This window comes from Heterobasidion irregulare (assembly GCF_000320585.1).
Source record: "Heterobasidion irregulare TC 32-1 unplaced genomic scaffold scaffold_09, whole genome shotgun sequence".
NCBI lineage: Eukaryota > Fungi > Basidiomycota > Agaricomycetes > Russulales > Bondarzewiaceae > Heterobasidion > Heterobasidion irregulare.
Genome location: NW_009258205.1, coordinates 1,881,318 through 1,900,185, shown reverse-complemented (window position 1 = coordinate 1,900,185; position 18,868 = coordinate 1,881,318). Strand labels below are relative to the sequence as shown.

The window sequence follows — 18,868 nt, the reverse complement described above, 5'->3', positions numbered from 1 at the left end:
CCACACCAATACTCATACCGAGAAATTATATTTTCTGCTGGCTTGTCTTCCCACAAATGAAGGAAAAAACCAATACAAAAGGTGTGCCCACCAGTAGAAAGCCGGCATGAAGACTGTCCCTTCCCCATCATCTATAGCTCGAACGGACCGAGCAGCGACCGCTGCCCTTTTCAGTCCGTGCTTGTTTGGGTCGGTCTCGCGCACCGGGCCCGAGTCCACGGCCGACGCGCGGAAGTCGCCTTCGACGGTGGACGGGAGGATGTATGAGAACGTGATGTTGGGGTGCTCGATGGAGAGCGACCGGTAGAGCATGAAAGACGCGGCTTTCGTCGAAGTGTAGAGCGTCCGCGTAGGGGCCGGGATTGCAGCGGCGAGCGATGAGATCAACAGGATAGAAGGCGATGGCGATTTCGACAGGAACGGTATCTGTGTGGTGTTGCGCTCGGACGTCGTGTTTCCTGAGCTGTAGATATTGAGGGAGAGGGACTCACGAGGGTGACTGCAGACACGAGGGGTCCCAAGTAGTTTCCTCTTGTCGCGGCTGAGGCAATATCTGCTGTATTTCGTATACCCTCTACGGTGGGAGCGTCGGCATCTATGCTTCTGCCTTCGACGCCAGCAAGGTGCATGAGAGGCTGAAGAGCTGATACGCCTGCAGAAACGACGAGGGTGTCCAGACCGCCCCATTCTGCGCAACGAAACAGTGAGAACGGCTCATGATATGCGTATGTGTCTATCTTCACCTTTGTCTAAGATCTCGCGTACACGTACCATATCGCCCGCGTCTGCAAAGTCTGCAACGACGCTCAAGACACCGCTCGAGTGGACACGCCCCGCCTCCTTTTGCACCGCGCCACACTCCTCTCGAGCGTCTTCGAGCTCGACTGCTCTGCGTCCTACCAGACACAGCTTGGCGCCTCGCTCAGCATAGCGTAGCGCTATCGCGCGTCCGATCCCGCTGGATGCCCCGATGACCAGAACTCGCTCTGCGTGTCTCGGGATCGTATCAGAACGTCGTGCGTGCGACAGGCGCTTGAGAGCGAGCCATCCCAGAGGCAGCGAAAGGCCCAGAAGAGCGAGCGAGTTTGACAGAATTGCCGTGCCCATCATGCTGTTCAGTGCGACCAAGAGACCTCAATTGGCGCGACAAGCAATTTCTGCGTAATGTTGGAATTGGAACGAGCCGTGCAGTCTTCCCGAAGCAGCAACGTTCGCGTTCAGCCTCCGACATAATGGTCTTCAGACAACTCCGATCGAATACTCGTACTACCCGACCATGACCCAACGTGCGAGCGATCCACGTATGTACCTAAACACCACCCCAGGGACCTCCTAAGTACCCTTTTCCCCTAAGATTGGGCCTATCGTTATGAATCTGTCTGTAATTTGTTTTAAAATGGACAATTAAGGCGGTAAGTTGATTAAGTGATTGTCTAGTTTTCCCGATGCTCGGGCAATGGGCACTGCAGTTTACCTCCTCAGAACGAATCCTTCGTCTTTGTCCTATCCGATGATTTGAAACTGCATAACTCGGAGATCGTGATGTACATACAAGAGGGCTTGAGTACTACTGAAAACCTTTCGTAGATCGTGTAGCTGCGTACTGTAAACACCTAGCTAACAGCTGTCAAGGTAAGATGCTCGTCACGAAGATGCCCCAGTCTTTCACAAAAGCCATCTATGTCGTGGCGTCCCTCGAACTCCCAAAATGGACGGTCTGGCTCTAATTTATATACTTCAAAGTGAATTGATCCAAAGGAAATTGCGCAGTAAATCGTGTGAGACTTGACACGATATTTGAAGTACCATTGGACTTGCCATTCGACCAACCACAAGAGATACCGACCAAGTTGGCGTCTTGCTTCTGTTAGCTTCTTGGCATCCCGTTTAACCTCAAGAAGAAGGATGGGCACGTCATCGTACAGAGACGTACTGCCCTTGCAGACCATAAAATCCGGCTGGTCGTCATTCTTGTTCGTTTCAACCTTCTGACCATATGAGTCTATAGAAAACCGCTCGTCGTCTGAAGCTAGCGTCTGAAGGCGTGCTTGAGGTTTGACAATGAACATATGCTCGGCTGGAAAGTAGCTTGTGAGAAGCATGTTGAAGGGGCCATAATAAGAGGCCTCGTAGTGTGCGGGTGAATGGCCGAGAGACAAAAGCCTCCTCATAACCCAGTCGGGACACTTCTTTTCCATCTGAGCCTTTAATGACCTCATTATATGATTAACTTTAATATCGGGACTGGACGATCAAAGGACATACTAATAATGATGGCCTTTCTGGGTAAATGCTATCTGAATGCGATACGATGGTGCCCCATGAAAAATCATTGCCGGTCCTGATGGTATAAACTGAGGAGACGTACGTTCGTTGAGCACAATAACCAGTCGAATGACAATGTACAGATGTCTGTGTGGGCAGGCAAGTAGAGAGCTTTGGGCTGACTTCGGATTGGGCACGGTGCTGGTGACCTGCAGAACAGATACTGACAAGCGACAGCTTTTATACAATTCAGCCTACATCTATCTGGTCGATTATCTATGATCGTTAATCATGAGGACTTCCCATGGTTTTGTCATCCAAGCATGAAAACTTGTAGATCCGGGATAGCTTCGTTAGTCGATGTAAGGCGTGATGTTCCGATCGAGACGTGTTCCGAAGTATCAATTGCCAGCCGTTGAAGGTGACGATGCTCACAGGATCCGACCAGATGGCAAGGAGCTAGAAGGGGTAGCACAGGATACAGAGGAACAAATGCGGCCACAACTCCGGCACGGTACCTGTCCAATCGGAAGTAAAGGAAGGGAGCCGGCGCAGCCAACTGCAGCCACGCATAACGATTAACTAGGAGAATCTCCAGAAAGCTCCAGGAGTTTGTGACACACGCCATGTCATTACAGATACGCAGACACGATGTCCGTCAGATATCAGCGAACTGACACATAGAAGAAGCCGATAGTTCTGCTGCACCGCATCGTCAGATCTACGAGAAATCGAGAAATCGAAGAGGGCGCCAGGGACACGAAGATCTGACAAAACATAACGATCACCGAGGTACTGGAAGTGAGTTCAATCATTCCATATTGAGTTCACTACCCAAAGACTGCTGTGTACCGCGACAAAGACGCCACTCGAGGCCTCGCTGGTCAGATCTAGCAGACGCCGAGACCTCGCTAGTCAGACGCCATGCCTCGAAGCCTAGTCGGACGTCGTGCCTCGTGGGCCCGCTAGTCAGACGCCATGCCTCAAGGCCTCGCTAGTCAGACGCCACGCCTCGAAGCCTCATTAGTCAGACGCTATTCTCTCTTGTGAAGAATAGCATATAAGATGATTGTCTGTCCATCAGACGGCTCCATCTAATAAGCACTGGACCGCCCGCGTTAGACTATATCACTTCAACCTCGATTTTGAATACAGAACTCTCTCGAGGTGAGTAGATCTAGTCTCATATGATTGCACCCAGAGACTCACGTTTCGCATGGCAGTATGAAGGAGGTTGCAGGATATTTTGTACCCATCGACATCGTCCACCAAGTTCTCGATACCCTCCACATACCCGATGACGGCATTCACGATGATTTCCTCGAGAATCCTATCAACGATTGGCTCGCCGATCAGAAGAAAAACATCCTTGCCGCTGTCCACGACCGTTCACCCATGGTGGGCACCCCCGACGACCTCGGGGTGATGTTCCTCACCCAGTTCGTCGAGGCTGTTGAGGGTGCAGCGCGCCCAGAGGAGACAGAGAAGGACTTGGAAGTCAAGAAATGGCTGGTGGAGGAGGGCGGTGCGCCGGAAGGGAAGGTGGAGTGGTTGAGGTTCTATGACACTGCTCGCATAACTTTGAACGGTACGAAGCCAGTGAGGAGAAACGTAAGGCCTGACTATCACAAGCGCGAGGTGTACGAACCGATCAGGCAGAGGGGAATTGAAAGAGAGAAAGCACGGTTGGCCGAATTGAAGAAGATGACCGCGGAGGATCTGGAGGAGTTACGGGCGAAAGGATATGGCTCGGAAGTCATAAGTGCAGCAGAATTGGAAAGGATAAAATCTCTCTGACGCACTCAATTTACTCGACCTTATATGTCTATATCCATGCTTCATGTTAGGTCTCTGCAAAGATCGTTGTTCTTCTATATGTGGAGTTGTGAGAGAGTGACGGCTCGGGCCGATCAACTTGCATAGAAAGCCGGTGGTATCATTTTGGCAGTCGACTCGAAGAGCTTCATTTCACTTTCATTTCCTCTCATTGCAATGTCTTCTCTCACTCGTAAAACTCCTCGAGACCCGACCTGTCGTGATGAATGCCATAGCCGTCTCAAACAGACCAGAGAAAACATTATGTTTAGCTGCCACGGCTTCACTGGGTAGTGCAGACGTCAAGAATGGTTTTCAGCGTGGGTTCAGGATCTATTTGGTGCTTTTAGCCGATGGCTGTGGTGGATGTCCCTAGGCCTATATCAGCCAATCGTCCCTATCGCACCTTTCCTCGACATTCTGCTTGGCGCATCATTTGAGGCGAAGCGCAACGATCCCAGCTACGAAGACGGTGCCCCGCTCATCGCACATCCCCGCTCACCCGTCATGACGTTAGACGATGCGCTTGCGGCCTACAGCGACGGGCACCGTAATGCCACAACCTTCTCGCATGAACAGCCGTTCCGCAGATATCTGACACATCACCGCAGCTACCGCAGGACTGCAAGACCAGTCACTCTCCCGTCGCGGTGGACATGCGAATATGAACGGAAGTCCAAAATTCCGTAAAACTAGTAGCAGATGACAGTTCACTCCAGATGACTCTCAACTACCTCTGCTGTGTAATGGGAAGGAGACGCCATACTAGTGCCATGCCTCGAGGTCGATGGTTAGACGCCAGGGGCATCACTGGCGGCAATGCATCCACTGGGGGCTTCTGTCGACTTCTACAAATAATACGCCACGCCTCAAGTTCTTACTGATCCGACGCCATGTGTATGTCTATTGAAGCGATTACATGTCTATGAGCTGGCTCCATTTATCGAGGACTGGATTGTCAAGCTGTAACATCGTCTTTCTAATTTGATCTTCGGACACAAGTACCCTCCGTGCCCCGCTATTCAGGTGAGCGAAATTTCTCTCACAGCGATTCCCTTTGGACACTTACATTTTGTTGCCAGTATGAAGGAAGTTGCAGGATATTTTGTACCAGTGGATGTCGTTCACGATGTTCTTGCCACCCTTGGGGTAGACCCTGAAGACGTCGAGGACAATTAAATTGAGCATCCTATCAATGATTGGCTCGCGGATCAGAAGAAAGATATCCTTGCCGCTGTCCACGACCGTTCGCCCAGGGTGGGCAACCCCGATGATCTTGGGGTGATGTTCCTCACGCAGTTTGTTGAAGCTGTCGAGGGTGGGATGCGCTCAGTAGAGACGGAGAAGGATATGGAGGTCGAGAAGTGGCTGGTGGAGGAGGGCGGTGCACTAGAAGAGAAGGTGGAGTGGATGAGTTTCTATGACACCTACCGCATAACTTCGAATGGCACAAGGCCGGAGAGGAGGGACCTGAGACTCGCACACGAGGATTGCGAATCGCATATGAAGTATATGTAGAGGATGGTAGAACGGGAGAAGTTGCAGTTACAGGCGGAAGAATTAGAGAAAGCACGAGCGGCAGAATTGGAGAAGGCACAAGCAGCAGCGATGTAAAAGTGATGGCCCGCTTGACAGACTCTAGTTATGTCGATGTTTATACATGCGCAAAAATGCTTGCAAAGTTTGATTATTCCCGTCACGCAGCAAGCCCTTTGCAGAGTGAAACGCTCGCCGGGCCGATCTACATAAGAGTCGGAAAACCGGCATCATTCGGCGGGGGTCACAGACGCTCAACAGATCATACATCCCTGCAATTTTCTTTTTGTCTCCTCTCGGTCCATCCCCTATCCCCTTCCTATCCTTAAATTATATCCTACGACCGCAAACCGTCTCAAAAGTACATCAAGAGCTTTGCTTATAACTGACTAATCGAGTCACCTCATCACGCAATTGCAATTTGACTCGACTTGTTCCCTCCCATTGTCTTCTCTCACTCACAAAGCTCATCTGTCACGATCAATGTCGCAGCTCTCCTCGCTCATAGACCAAAGCATACACCTCGTCCCGTCCTTCGAGCTAGAATGTGGCAGGGTATTACGCGACGTGCCTGTCGCGTACAAAACCTGGGGTTCTCTCAACGAGAGCAGAGACAACGTTATGATCATCTGCCACGCCTTCACTGGTAGTGCAGATGTCGAAGATTGGTGAGTCTTCGGGATTCATCCCGTGCTTGGCCGATGCTGAATACGATCGAGGTGGGGACCCCTTATGGGTAGAGGAAAAGCGTTCGATCCAAATCGTTTCTTCATCTTCTGCGCGAACGTCATGGGCTCTCCGTATGGGACTGCTTCCCCAATGACTATCGACCCCGACACGGGCAAGCCATATGGCCCCGAGTTTCCTGGCACGACGATTCGAGACGACGTGCGGTGGGTGTTCTGTCACCGTTTCACCTTGTGCGCTACGTCTAACTATGCGACAGCTTGCACAAACTTGTACTTGATCATCTCGGTGTTTCGTCCGTCGCGGTTGTAGTCGGAGGATCCATGGGTGGAATGGCCGTGTTAGAATGGCCGCTCTGTTCGCCACCCGGGTATATTCGCCATATCATTCCTATAGCGACTTCCCCCCGGCACTCTGCTTGGTGCATCAGCTGGGGCGAGGCGCAGCGGCAGAGCATCTACAGCGACCCCGGATACGACGATGGCTACTACAAAGCGCAGCCCGCGTCGGGACTCGCCGCCGCACGCATGGCCGCGCTGCTCACTTACCGATCCCGCGACTCGTTCGAGAGCCGGTTCGGTCGTAATCCACAAAAGCTCAAGGCAGAGGCCGCGCTCATCACACCTCCCCGCTCACCCGTCCTGACCTCGGACGACGCGCTTGCCGCCCACAACGACGGGCACCGTAATGCCAAGCCGCGACCCTCCCGCATGAACAGCGCCGCACCGTCCCCGGGGCACTCTGACGCATCGCCGCCTCCACCGCCGCACCATTCACCCTCCCCGCCGCCGATCTTCTCCGCCCAATCCTACCTCCGCTACCAGGGCGACAAGTTCACGGCGCGCTTCGACGCGAACTGCTACATCCACATCACGCGCAAGATGGACACTCACGACCTCGCGCGGGGGCGGTGCAGCCGTGCCCAGCCAACGGCAGACGAGGAGCTCCAAGCACTCGCGCAGGCCCTCGCGCAGCTGCCTCCGCGTGCGCTCGTCATCGGCATCGAGACCGATGGGCTGTTCACGACAAGCGAGCAGCGCACGATCGCGGAGCACATCCCGGACGCGGAGCTCGTGATCATTCCCTCGCCCGACGGGCACGACGGGTTCCTGCTCGAGTTCGAGCAGATCAACACACACATCATGCGGTTTCTGAAACGGGAGCTACCGGACTATTATCGGACATTGAATGGGGCGGTCGTCGATGAGCAACCCGTGGAGGGGTTCGACGTCCGCAAGACGAGCATGTTTGGCGAGGCAGAGGCGGACGTGACGAGATGGTAGCGCTGGGCGGGGCGAGGCGCTTGTCTTTATTCGGTAATTTGATTGTTGCGGGTCACATATGCTGATCTTCGACAGGGCGTACACATACGCATGCAGCTCGTATCCAACTGCGGCTGCCGTGGTGTAGATGAATTGCTTGTATCCAACATACGGCACTTTTGGATGTAAAATAGTGCATGTTGAAAGCAATGCGATGTTGCTCGGTTGATAGAAGAGTGGGCGGATGGGCCACTCAACGCGTCGTGCTCGGACAAGCATTGGGAGGCAAGTTAGCATATCAACATTTAATTGGTATATATATATGGTCGTCTGAGCAGATATGCGGATGCAACAATACAAGGCAGAACCCAAATAGTGCAAGATAATCAGAACACGACACAAGTAGAACATGTCAGATTAACACAACCGTCGCAGTGAACTTCAAGAGTCTTCAACGGGATATCCAGCCTCATCCTCAGCGACCTGAACTTCGCCGCGAAGGGGTGAGTCGAGATTGCGCTTCTCCACGTTCGGAGACATCGAGAAATTGGGGGAACAGGAGAAGAGCGTTCTCGCACCGAGGTCGGATGACTCGCTCCGCAGCGAATGTTCCCCGGTCTGCAGGCACTTCAGGCGACACTTGCCCGAGACCTCTCTCCGCGCCCATTCCGCCGCGTCGGCGACTGTCTTTTCGAGAGTCGCGTCACGGTACTTGATCAGATATCCTGAGATGTCTGCCATGGACAGCTCCATGTGCGGGATCGCCTTGGCGAACGTCTCGGCGGTGGCCGCGTCGCTCTCTGGAAAGAAATGTCTGAAGAGGGCGATGCCTTGCTCAGGCGACGCGAGCTTGTATTCCACTTTGACGTCGAAGCGGCCCGCTCGGATAAGGGCGGGGTCGAGCGCCTCTAGATGGTTTGTCTGCTGCACATGTTAGAGTGGATCTCGCGGTATGAGATGGGCATGCACTAACGGTGGCAAATACAATCCGACCGCTTTCGCTTGCGGCGCCGTCAAGCATGTTGAGCATTCCAGACAGGGTCACACGGCTTTGGCCCTCAAATGGGTCGGAGAGGGGGAGGCCATGTGGATCCAGCCTTGTCGAATCGTTTCGGAAGGAGGGAGGAAAGATGCAATCGATGTCTTCGATGAGTAATATTGCACCTTTGGGGATTGACGAGATGAGCTTCCCGAGTGAAACGTCGCTGATCCTAGTCAATAACAATGTGAACAGAGATCAACATATATGATGTTGATAATTACTTGGCGCCACTGATAGAGACCACATATACTTCAAGGTCGAATCGACTTGCCTACAAAACAGTCAGCTCTCTAATGATCGATGATCAGGCGAGCGTCACTGACCAAAGCATGTACGGTAGATGCTAGTGATAACAGAGAAAAAAAGTTCATCCAGACATGTGTCAGATAACAACCAGCGTTACTCACTCTTCCCCGACCCAGGTGGCCCGTACAGAAGGTATCCGCGGTGATACGGTACACCCTTCTTATGATACCAGGATTCTGTCTTTGGGTCCAAGAACTGTTCGACATCCGTAAACATGTCTTGCACGTTTTGGTCCAAGATCAGCGATTCGAACGGGCGCAGAATCTTGGCCCTGGCCTCTGACCAGACAGGCATGTCGTTCCGGTTCTGTGGCGTCCATGTCAGCTCGTATGCAAAGACTATGCAAAGCCACCGAAGAGCACACTAACTGACCAGGACTATGGTGTGAATACCTATGCAACGTTTGTCCAGATTCCGGTGCGATTCGAGGGCCTCTGCGATGAGCCGATCCAATACAGAGACGTTCCATGTGTACAAGCTTCGAAAGAACGTGAGCTAGACCTAACGATCGATGATCAAGGCACTCACGTCAAGATGAGGGAAGGTGGCGGAATGTCATCGATGTTGCCTAGGTGTTCTCTGCCTGCGTTGGCGAACTTGACCTGGGCCAGGTATCCGTTCCAGAAGAACCTCTGAACATACTCCAAGGCTGGGATATAGTCCATCGAATCATTGAGGGCGAACCGCGGAGTTGCAAACTCATCGCCGGCAGCACGCTGCTTCCTGGTTCGCGACAAGACGATGAATTCGCGAGTACCATTCTTCCACACGCCTCGGTTCGCCTATCGTGGCCATGTGGTCAAATGATCCACTCGGATGATCAAGATCAAGCCGAGGAACGTACCAGGTATCGTACCAGCCAAAGATATGCAGCATCGTGTTGATAGAAGGTGGCGGAGACGGTAAGGGCTGTCAACGGAGCACGAAAGTCAGCGCCTACGATAATAAATGGGGCGTAAGGGGGCGTACTGAGGTTCGAAGGCGACGAGAACCACCCGAGGAGGTGGTGGACCACCTGATACAGCAAGGTCATGAGCACCACCTTCAGCCCGTCGATGACAATAGAACTCTGAAAAAAGTGGGCGAGAGGCGACGCTTGCACGAGGCGACATATCCACTGAGTGGGTGAGGAGGCCAAGGCCTGGGGATCGCAGAAAGTCATTCGGTGCGGCAGAAGGGGGAGCGAGGGAAGAAGGTCAATGAAGAACATCTCCAAGGCGATAGGTTTATATGAACCCCTAGCGCGTGCCCTGATATAGAATTCAGCTGTGCCATCAAAGTGGCAAAAGAACGAGGACGGACAGTTTGACCGGGGGCGTATCAGAGTTGCTTCTGCTTCAGTTCCTGCCATCGAGTAAGGCAGGTCCCACGGTGAAACGCACTCAAAGACGCCACGAGATCCATCAGGCGTTCCGAGAGCATACCTCAATACAACATGACAATCAAAATACAAGGACGCTTGGTCCTTGTTCCGACGCACATACGAGTCTCTTGGAGATATACAACAGGGGTTACCGGTGATCGGCCATACCCAGTGGGAGTTTCAGAAGTATCGCTCATGAGCGACATGCTTTTGGAGCAAGACGTCTTTGGCGCTCCCACAACCAGGTATTGGGATAGCACTGCCGAACGGCCTTGCATACGCGGTACACAACCCAGGAGGCGGGTCATCCGAGCATTGGCCGCATTCCAGGCTAAGGGTCCCCATGCATTAGATCGTGTAAACGATAGGCCAGTGCTTGCGACCTCATGGCGTGTCCTCTCGGAAGGATGAGAACCCGTGGCAGCTATGAGAAGATTAGTGTCGAGATCCATTCCCATGCTTCCAGATGACATCGATTAAAGAGAAGCGCTCAAGGCACGAATTCACAATGACCTCGGCATGGATATCTAGATCGTGTTAGAGGGTTCCATGCGAACGGTATCGTGAAAACACTAAATACGTAGCAGGGGTATCCTAGTCCTCATCAACTTCCCCAGCATTCAATGGACGGCTTTCCATCTCCAATTTATCAATCTCCAACGCCGTCATCTTCTTGTGGTCCTGTGCAAACTGCTTTGGTAATAAAGCTAAGCCGATAGCATAGAGAATAGGAAGAAGCTTGTTTAGTTGGGCAGGACATTGATCAGCACCATCGAGTTCTCGGAGAATTGCGAGCGATACCCACAATAATCAGTACTATCCACGTATTCTCGATGGGTTTAATGACATCGCGGCCAGTAACGGCCGGCCATTCGTACTTGTATCCTAGTCTCACTTGATAGAACGACAAGGCGATGACTGTCAGACCAAAGACCGCGTGCAAAATGCCCCATATTTTGATAGCCGGTCTCTTCCAGTGAATGATGGCTCCAAACCCGCACTGCACGAAATACAAAAACAAGAGGGCCACGCCCCATTTCTGAACAAATAGATGAGTTGAGACGCCGTAACAATAGTGATAGAGCGTGCCTTGTGCGCGTCATTATAATGGCTCGCGCCTGCTGCTTCAACAGATCGATAACCCAAGAAGCCGCCGAAGATGGCCGCTGTACCGCCTGTACCGATGCTGTGAGCACGGATCTGCGAGGGGGCCTATGATTGCATTACTCACCAAAGATGAATTGTAGGACCCAATGGAATTGGAACCAAATAGGAGAGAAGGTTCTCAGATATCGTGCGATAAGAGAGCCTACGGGGAGAACAATCAAGAAGCCGATGATACAGATAACAGCATGGGTGATGATGGTTTTCTGGTATGGGGGGTACGCCACGTCTTCCACGCCACTTTCGAGCTCTTCAGGGAGCTCCTCGCTCGCTTCTGGTTCTGGTTCTGATTCTTCTATGATGGGCTTGGTCAGATTGAATTCGGCATGTCCGTATCCGGCGTGGAAGTGGATGCGCGCGTCGACGGCAGAAGATTCTGGCCGCACGCGACCATACGCCCAGATGATCTTGCGCTTTTCTGACAAAACTGTCTGGAATCAGGATGAGTTGACGCCGTTCTAGACCGGCGTGCGAAAGTGGACGCACCGGGATATTGAATGCCAGTTTTGAAAAATCACCATCGAGCTTCGAGCAGAGTCTTAGATGGGAATCTGGGACTAGGACATCATCTATGACTGGTGTTCACTCACGTAAGTCCCGGCTGCGGACACGTCAGCGATTCGAGGTGGATTTTTGACCACGGTGGGCATCACTTCGCGGGGCGCTGTTCGTTGGGATAAAGTAATAGACCCATCGTCATTGGGCCACATTATGACCATAGCTGTATGCGCCATGATTCGACCGAATCCTCTGCAGAACGCCATGAAACGGTGATCAGCAACGAAGGCGCTAAAGACGGCTTTTGACTTACACCCCCATCCAGCCCAGAGGCATCGCTCCCTTGCTCTGCATGACATCTGACACACTTGATTAGTGACACGTAGGCGGGATGTTCGACAGCCCCCACATTCTGTTGTATTCCCATTCACAGTGGCCGTGACGCACATGAGCTGAATACATCGTTCAGACTCTTCGTGAGCATGACATGTTAGCCACGCACCTTGTCACAAGCCGAATCCCCCGTTCTCCCACTTGCCCGACTACTGTGTGCACTGGCGTCTATCTATAGGCTTGTCAGGCAATGCACGAACGAGCGGGCTCGCGCCCAGTCGATGTCGAGACTCACATTTGAACGAATGAGGTTAGCTCGACCATCGACGAGCGCAGCAAGCAGTAGAAGGGAAAAGGATGCATACTTCATGGGTGCAGCGTCGCAGCGGGGAGCGAGGATCGGCAGCCCCGGTCCCTCGCAGCCCTATATGTACCTCGGCATTGTCGTCATGGAAGGAAGTCAGTTTGCGTGAGAGGCATTGGTGAGCGGACAGGGCCATCATTCATGGAGTTTCACTTCTTCAGAGCCTCCAATAGGCTTTCTCACCGGCCGTGCGAAGCTGCGCATTCCAGCCAGTCCGGCTTCGGACAACAGACACGGCCCAGAGCCAACTTTCTCATAGCACATAATCTCAACAAAATTCGTGACGTTGAGCCGCTTGATATCACAGCTTAGAGAAAACTTGGACAATATCCGGAATTGAAGAGAGTTCGAGTCAGATAGCTAGTGTACTGCCGCCGAATGCGCGGTTACCTATCGTTCGCACTCAACAGTCCAGGGCGTGCGAACGATAAAAAGATTGTGGGTGCACCCCTAGCGCGCGCGTCCCATTCTCCGACAGTAGTTGGCCAGCCTGTGCCCCCACTCCGAACTTCGTGCACTGTCGTGCACCTTGTCGCACGACCAGATCAATGGAGTGATCTAATGAATCTGCGAGACCGATGTACCATGTCTGTTCGCGAAGCGAGGTGTCTGTATAGTTTCACAGGAACCATGTTCTGAAGCGCACGGCCCGTCAACGGTACCCATAGACGAGGTTGCCTCGTCGTACGAAATAGGGATAGTGCGACGCTCGATGCAGTGTTGTGCGTGCATGATCGCTCGATCACGGCAGGAGGCCTTTTCCGAGCATGCACGCATAACGTCGCGGTCAATGAAGCGCCCGAGCGCGATGGAAGCATACAATAGTGAGCCAAGTACATACAACACACCTCAAGTCCATACGATAGTAAGTGAAACCCTCCGATCAAGCATACTAAGTTTGTATACAATTAGCGATTGAAGTGTGAGAACATAGATGATACGCACCCGCGTAAAGGTGCCCATGGTCATGAACGTCTCCTTCCTCTTTATCCCATCCTTCGGTGCATATAGCGACTTTACAGCATCGCTCATATTGGCCTTTCGCTTCGCCTCCTCCATCGCGAGACTGCTGGCGACGGCACGGCTGGTGGCAGCGATATGTGCACTGACACTTGACCCCTCTGTCGATGGTTTCTTCTTCGATGGCGGTTCAGGAGCTGCGCCGTCGCCTTTCGAAGAAGTATGCTTTCGCTTTTTGCTCTTTGGCTTCGAGGCGTCCAGAGCACGACGACGTTCCATAGCCATACGCATCCGTTCCTCTTCTTCTGAGGAAGGATTGATGATGAAAACGTCCTGCATCTTGTCGTACTTAGCAGCACACTGAGGACAAATGTCTAACTGCTGCTTCGGTGCCTCGACATCGGCTTCCTCCTTGTCCAGCGTCGGCTCTTTCTCGTTTGGAGGAGTTGACGAGGACACAGTCTTGAGGCCTGCTTGCGAGAACACACACCCGCATGTTGAGAGGTAGACGAAGGGGACGTGACCGGTCATCTCTTTCAACGTGAGTGGGCAAACGAACTTGGCACGGTCCGTCGCGGAATCAGGGGAAGCAGAGGCTGGTGCAGTGTTAGGGGTCAGCTTGAGGGTTTTGATATCCTGCTGTCTGTGAGAAGCGATACATCATACAATGAGCGGGTGCATACGGACCTTCAATGACCGAACATGGCCGCATATATCTGCACCGTCCCCGTATGCCGACCGATCTAACAAGAATTCGATGATGGCATCCTTGTTATACAGCTTCCCAAGAGCGCATGCGACGATAGGCTCTTGCAAGGGGCGCTATACAGAAGTATCCTCAGGATTTTTGGATCCTATAGTTGTCGGATAAGTGGTACGAACCTTGGAGAGAGCACAAGAGAACCACCTCGCACGCGTCTGATTAGCCTTGTCCGCCTGCTCCGCTTTGGGCTTGCTGCGAACCAAGTCTCGGCGGTCGGGAATACTTCCTCCATCATTACCCATGTTGTGATGGTCGAGATATAAAGAGCGAAAGTGTGCAAGGGGAGGAAGTTGAGCCTGACTTGAGTTGGCAGTCCAAGCTTGAAGGAGGGTTGTGTCAGCTTGTGGCTGACTGTGGCGCAGAGCAAGCAGATTTGAGCTCAGACCAGAGCTGCGGCTGCACCCTCACCATCAGCTGGTGGGCATTCATGAGGAATTGAGCAGCGCAATGCTGCAGGAACTGTCGAGCATGGACCGCATAACTCAATTGCAAGATGAGATCCAGAATGTGACGTTGCAATGGCTCCTCTTGTGCTGATTCTGGACTAACGAGCGCCGCCCTGCAGCTCCTCACCATCATGTCCAATACGATCGCGTACCTCACCTCTCGATCCAATTTTCTTCAGGTCAGCCAGGACATTCCGGTCACCAAGCAGCGGAATCCGGACAAGGTCGACGCTCCCGACGTTTTCGAAGGTATGCTGAAACATCGATCGCGACGGAAGCACCCCTCACTTCACCTTGCGGCACGCAGCAAACAAAAAGGAGCTCGTCGGAGACTTGATGGTGAAAGCGAAGCAGGTCGAGTACCTGATACAGTCCCTCCCAGTGCCAGAGCCTGAGGAAGAGCAGGTGAGCAATTCATACACAAACCCAAGTGGACACTCGTTTCACGTTATCTTCTAGGCTGCAAGGCTTCAGGCGCTCGAGGATGACATGACCCGCGCGAATGAGGAGTATATTGCGGCTGTCGATCGTGCTAGTACGTCTTACGGCAACTTCTCTTGGCTCGGTACGGTGTATTCAATTCCCCTCTTGTCTCAGAGGCACTGCACGGTCAGATCAATGAGGTGCTGCAAGGCATCCTCGATGACGACGAGTTTGCGACTGAAGCGCCGGGATGACGCATAAGACGGCGTGCCGAATTCTTACCGACACACTGCGATTCTTATGTGGACACTCCGACAACTCGTGCCCATCGTTTCGAGTTCTCGCTGCCCACCCTCGACCCGCGTGCGTCGCATAAGACGCAACACAGAGCCTCATTGCGTCGATCGCGTCGTCGGCATGTATATTGGACGTGTCGGTAACTATGGAAGAACTCAAGATGGGCGCTCTTGGGGTTGCTTTCTTCGTTATGCTTTCCGCGTTGCATATAACATGGGACCTGCATGGAACAAGTGGTTAGCATACTAGAATTTTTCCTTGAGTTTCGTTTCAATCATTCCAAGCTCCCCTCAATATTTGCATATTTCGCACAATTTTACTGCGGATGTCCTGTTGACCGCCGTCTCCACTGAACAGCACATTCCGCTCGTATTGTGATTTGCTATGAATGGTGAGCTCTCTTTTCTTACCTTCGACCCTCGCATTCCTGTTTCCGCCAATCGCGTTTTCGTACTCGAAGTGTTATTATCACATCACACGTAAGTTTACTCCTTCATCTCCATTGGGTACATGATTTGCGACATTCAGAACCCGCCGTTTTCAACGTGTGGTGAGGGACCGGTTCCTTTTTGCGGGCTACCTCGCTGCCAGCTCAACAGCAGAACTTTCGGACGCCTCACCACTTGCACAGCAGAAACCTAACCCTTCCTCGCTGTCTAATTTATTTGGCCCGGCGTCGCCGCCGCCACCTTGCGAAGGGTCACATCGTTCATTGTCAACTGGAAATCACAACAGTCCACTACGCCATATACGTAAAGACACGTCGAGACCAGGCTTTTTGCAAGTGACCAGCACAAACATGTTTAATTTTGAGTATCTCAAATCATCAGCGAGATTTCTTGGCTTCCCCTGAGGCATAAGTCATACGAACGGAGACAGTCCTGTAGCCTATTGTTGACGTTTGGGAGATGACATACGCCTCGTTCATATTCGTCTCAGCGCGTGCTTTTGCGTGCTTCGAGGGAAGACTTGCTTCAATGGAAAGGCCCCAGTGGGGTGAGATATCGTTCTCTTTATCCCCATGCTACGCACCATGCGCGTCCTCATCCTCGGTGCCACTGGACCAACCGGTATCCTCATCGTCAGGGAACTCCTCGCTTCCTCTGTCCAGTACGACATCGTGATCTACGCACGCACACCCACCAAACTCCCTTCCGACATAGTCACTCACCAAGATGTCGCTATCATCAAGGGAGAGTTGTCCGACTCCGACACCTTCTCCAAAGCCGTGGAGGGTGTCGAAGCCGTGCTGAGCGCGCTCGGACCCCTCGCGTCCCATCCGAACAACAACCCTCTCGCTCATGGGTATAAGCTCCTGTTGGAGTTGATGCAGCGCCATAGCGTCACTCGCCTCATCGCGCTCGGGACGGCCAGCATCACAGACGAAAACGACAAATCCAGCTGGGCGTATTCCGCGATGATAGCCACTGTGAAGCTCCTCGCACGCAATGCGTATAATGACATCGTGGCGGTTGGAGAGGTGATCAAGGCGAGCCCAGAAAATCTGCGATGGACGATCGTGCGCGTTGGGTTGTTGACGAACGCGGAGAACAATGATGTAATTGTAGGATATGTCGGGGATGGGAAGACAGGGACGAGACTGGCGAGGGCTGGTTACGCGACGTTTGCTTTACAAGAGTTGGAGAAGGAACGGTGGTCGAGAAAGGCACCCCTTATATCATCTGCTTGATACTGTCGATCATATCCCCTTGCGTCTGTTCATCATGTACCTCATCACGACCCCGGCAGCGAACTGGCAGCGATTGCGCTGTTCGAGACGAGGATGTATACATAGTGCCTCGTGTAGAAGGAACGCATCACTTCATGTTGTAAACAATATATATATAGTTACGCAATGATCTCTGCATGCTTCAATAACTCCTCCCACTTGAAGTCATCAGGGCGTTCATGGAACGCTCGCAGCAGCTCCACCCGTTCATTATTCCCTTCTCCGTCATTCCAAAGATAGAACTTTTGCACGCCTATTGCGAGCAACTGCGCGTCCTGCTGGTTCAGCAAAAATTCCCCTGAGTGTTGAATGGCGTTCGCCGACGGCAGGGACGCGGCCTTGGCCACGGCTGGCGTGATCTCTCCGCGGAGGAGTACCACACCGTGCGAGTGTGCAAGGTCGGTGTAAAACGTGAGAACGAGGTAAGGCGTCGCGAACGTCTCGCGAAGCTTGTACTCCATCAGGGGAGTGAACAGAACCGTCGCTGTACGAGGATTCGGGGAAGGGCCAGGTGTTGAGGATTGAGGTTTAGGCGGAAATGAAAAGTGTTCCGGGCTCGGTGGATGAGGAGCGTCGTGCATGCCCCACTGCATGATGTAAAACTCGTACCCTTTCTCCTCTTCCTTGTCGGAAGCACGAGGAACTGGGACGACAAACATGGGATATGTCTGTGCGACCGGCAGCAATTTGGTGTAAATGTCGACGGGGATGGACGCGCAAAGAAACCCGCGGCCAGTCCCACCTGAACGAGAAGCGTGGTAGGTCGTCCAGAGTGCCGAGACCTGTTGAGACGTGTGCGGAGTCTCCAGGATGCGCTGGAGGTTCAAAATGCTAGATAACGGCTGTGACTGTGTGAGTGCGAGGGACATCCATGATGTGGAAAGGCGTACCTTCACAGGGGAACTATCCTTGCGAACGGACGCGCCGGGCAATTTCTCCTTTGACGGCGACGATGAAGGTGTCGAGCTGCTCGCCTGAGCGGGATGTGCTTTAGCAAGAGCTGCAGCAGCCAGTCTTTCCTTCGCTTGCGCCTTTTGCTGCTCCTTGACTCGTGCACGCAGCTCCTCCAGGCTTGCGCCTTCCCTGACAGCGGAGTTTTATGAGATCGACAGCATATCCAGACATCTGTAAGGAGGATGTTACAACTTAATGTGACACGCGCAACAGACACCTCACTTTTGTGCCCGTCGTTGAAGCTTGTCGGCGTACTTCGACGTATAGTCTACAGCAGACCTGGAATCGTGTAGAGCCCTGGCTCTGCAAGCATGGCAGACGACTTGGGCTTGTCGCGAAGAGGTTTTGAAAGTCAAAAGGCGTGTTCTGCCTACCAACAACATGTCGATGCCCAGTAGGAGGAGGTCGAGAGGGACTAAGAAATTTCGGAGTCGCTCCGGTACGGAAGCTCGACACGTGGCGTCGCATTGCGGACCCGGGAAACTCCTTTCCTCCTTTCCTGCTTGAAATATGTTCGTGAATCCGTGAAAACAATGGTATGCGATGGATTCAGAAAATATCGTGTTTCATCTCAGATACAAAATCGTTAATTCTCAATAAATAAAGAAGACCAAGCGAATCGAGTTCCAAGACAGTCTAGTTAATGTTACTTTGTAGCACG

General features: G+C 52.6%; 9 protein-coding genes across 9 annotated transcripts; 4 read left to right on the top strand and 5 right to left on the bottom strand.

Annotated features, from left to right (window-relative positions):
• Positions 1–21: 21 nt before the first annotated feature.
• Positions 22–1,062, bottom strand: HETIRDRAFT_240265 (uncharacterized protein; the record flags this gene model as incomplete). The annotated part of the gene is made up of 3 exons (XM_009552074.1): positions 22–426; positions 492–688; positions 744–1,062. Coding segments are annotated over 3 exons (921 nt in total), but the record flags the coding sequence as incomplete, so codon positions are not given.
• A 2,241-nt stretch (positions 1,063–3,303) lies between these two features.
• On the top strand, positions 3,304–4,132 carry HETIRDRAFT_441618 (uncharacterized protein). The gene is made up of 2 exons (XM_009552073.1): positions 3,304–3,432; positions 3,489–4,132. The coding sequence occupies exon 2, from the start codon at positions 3,490–3,492 to the stop codon at positions 4,060–4,062; it is 573 nt and encodes a 190-aa protein (XP_009550368.1). The 5' UTR covers positions 3,304–3,432; position 3,489; the 3' UTR covers positions 4,063–4,132.
• Positions 4,133–4,446: 314 nt separating this feature from the next.
• On the top strand, positions 4,447–7,797 carry HETIRDRAFT_460460 (uncharacterized protein; the record flags this gene model as incomplete). The annotated part of the gene is made up of 5 exons (XM_009552072.1): positions 4,447–4,730; positions 5,337–5,481; positions 6,109–6,284; positions 6,336–6,509; positions 6,563–7,797. 5 exons carry the CDS (start codon positions 4,447–4,449, stop codon positions 7,584–7,586), a joined length of 1,803 nt encoding a protein of 600 aa, XP_009550367.1. The 3' UTR covers positions 7,587–7,797.
• Positions 7,798–8,006: 209 nt separating this feature from the next.
• Positions 8,007–9,129, bottom strand: HETIRDRAFT_58075 (AAA+-type ATPase; the record flags this gene model as incomplete). Its single annotated transcript, XM_009551372.1, has 5 exons — positions 8,007–8,486; positions 8,539–8,776; positions 8,829–8,878; positions 8,931–8,950; positions 9,015–9,129. The coding sequence occupies 5 exons, from the start codon at positions 9,127–9,129 to the stop codon at positions 8,007–8,009; spliced, it is 903 nt and encodes a 300-aa protein (XP_009549667.1).
• A 1,741-nt stretch (positions 9,130–10,870) lies between these two features.
• HETIRDRAFT_326157 (uncharacterized protein) lies at positions 10,871–12,405 on the bottom strand (the record flags this gene model as incomplete). The annotated part of the gene is made up of 8 exons (XM_009552071.1): positions 10,871–11,014; positions 11,082–11,315; positions 11,348–11,451; positions 11,508–11,867; positions 11,923–11,965; positions 12,031–12,190; positions 12,252–12,297; positions 12,348–12,405. Coding segments are annotated over 8 exons (1,149 nt in total), but the record flags the coding sequence as incomplete, so codon positions are not given.
• Positions 12,406–13,417: 1,012 nt separating this feature from the next.
• HETIRDRAFT_479539 (uncharacterized protein) lies at positions 13,418–14,670 on the bottom strand. The gene is made up of 4 exons (XM_009552070.1): positions 14,478–14,670; positions 14,283–14,417; positions 13,581–14,231; positions 13,418–13,527 (listed from the first exon to the last, which is right to left on the bottom strand). Exons 1-4 carry the CDS (start codon positions 14,598–14,600, stop codon positions 13,519–13,521), a joined length of 918 nt encoding a protein of 305 aa, XP_009550365.1. The 5' UTR covers positions 14,601–14,670; the 3' UTR covers positions 13,418–13,518.
• Positions 14,671–14,805: 135 nt separating this feature from the next.
• HETIRDRAFT_325673 (uncharacterized protein) lies at positions 14,806–15,481 on the top strand (the record flags this gene model as incomplete). Its single annotated transcript, XM_009552069.1, has 5 exons — positions 14,806–14,865; positions 14,924–15,053; positions 15,112–15,209; positions 15,264–15,339; positions 15,402–15,481. The coding sequence occupies 5 exons, from the start codon at positions 14,806–14,808 to the stop codon at positions 15,479–15,481; spliced, it is 444 nt and encodes a 147-aa protein (XP_009550364.1).
• Positions 15,482–16,557: 1,076 nt separating this feature from the next.
• HETIRDRAFT_68379 (uncharacterized protein) lies at positions 16,558–17,397 on the top strand (the record flags this gene model as incomplete). The annotated part of the gene is made up of 1 exon (XM_009551395.1): positions 16,558–17,397. The coding sequence occupies one exon, from the start codon at positions 16,558–16,560 to the stop codon at positions 17,212–17,214; it is 657 nt and encodes a 218-aa protein (XP_009549690.1). The 3' UTR covers positions 17,215–17,397.
• On the bottom strand, positions 17,373–18,590 carry HETIRDRAFT_325135 (uncharacterized protein; the record flags this gene model as incomplete). Its single annotated transcript, XM_009552068.1, has 3 exons — positions 17,373–18,095; positions 18,144–18,336; positions 18,430–18,590. 3 exons carry the CDS (start codon positions 18,588–18,590, stop codon positions 17,373–17,375), a joined length of 1,077 nt encoding a protein of 358 aa, XP_009550363.1.
• Positions 18,591–18,868: the final 278 nt, after the last annotated feature.

Excerpts from the sequence above, each read along its gene's own strand:
- HETIRDRAFT_479539 (XM_009552070.1), bottom strand. The coding sequence starts at position 14,600 with ATGGGTAATGATGGAGGAAGTATTCCCGACCGCCGAGACTTGGTTCGC. Across the intron at positions 14,418-14,477 it reads TCTCTTGTGCTCTCTCCAAG|CGCCCCTTGCAAGAGCCTAT; the intron begins GTTCGTACCACT and ends ACTTCTGTATAG. Across the intron at positions 14,232-14,282 it reads GCCATGTTCGGTCATTGAAG|GATATCAAAACCCTCAAGCT; the intron begins GTCCGTATGCAC and ends CACAGACAGCAG.
- HETIRDRAFT_441618 (XM_009552073.1), top strand. The coding sequence starts at position 3,490 with ATGAAGGAGGTTGCAGGATATTTTGTACCCATCGACATCGTCCACCAA.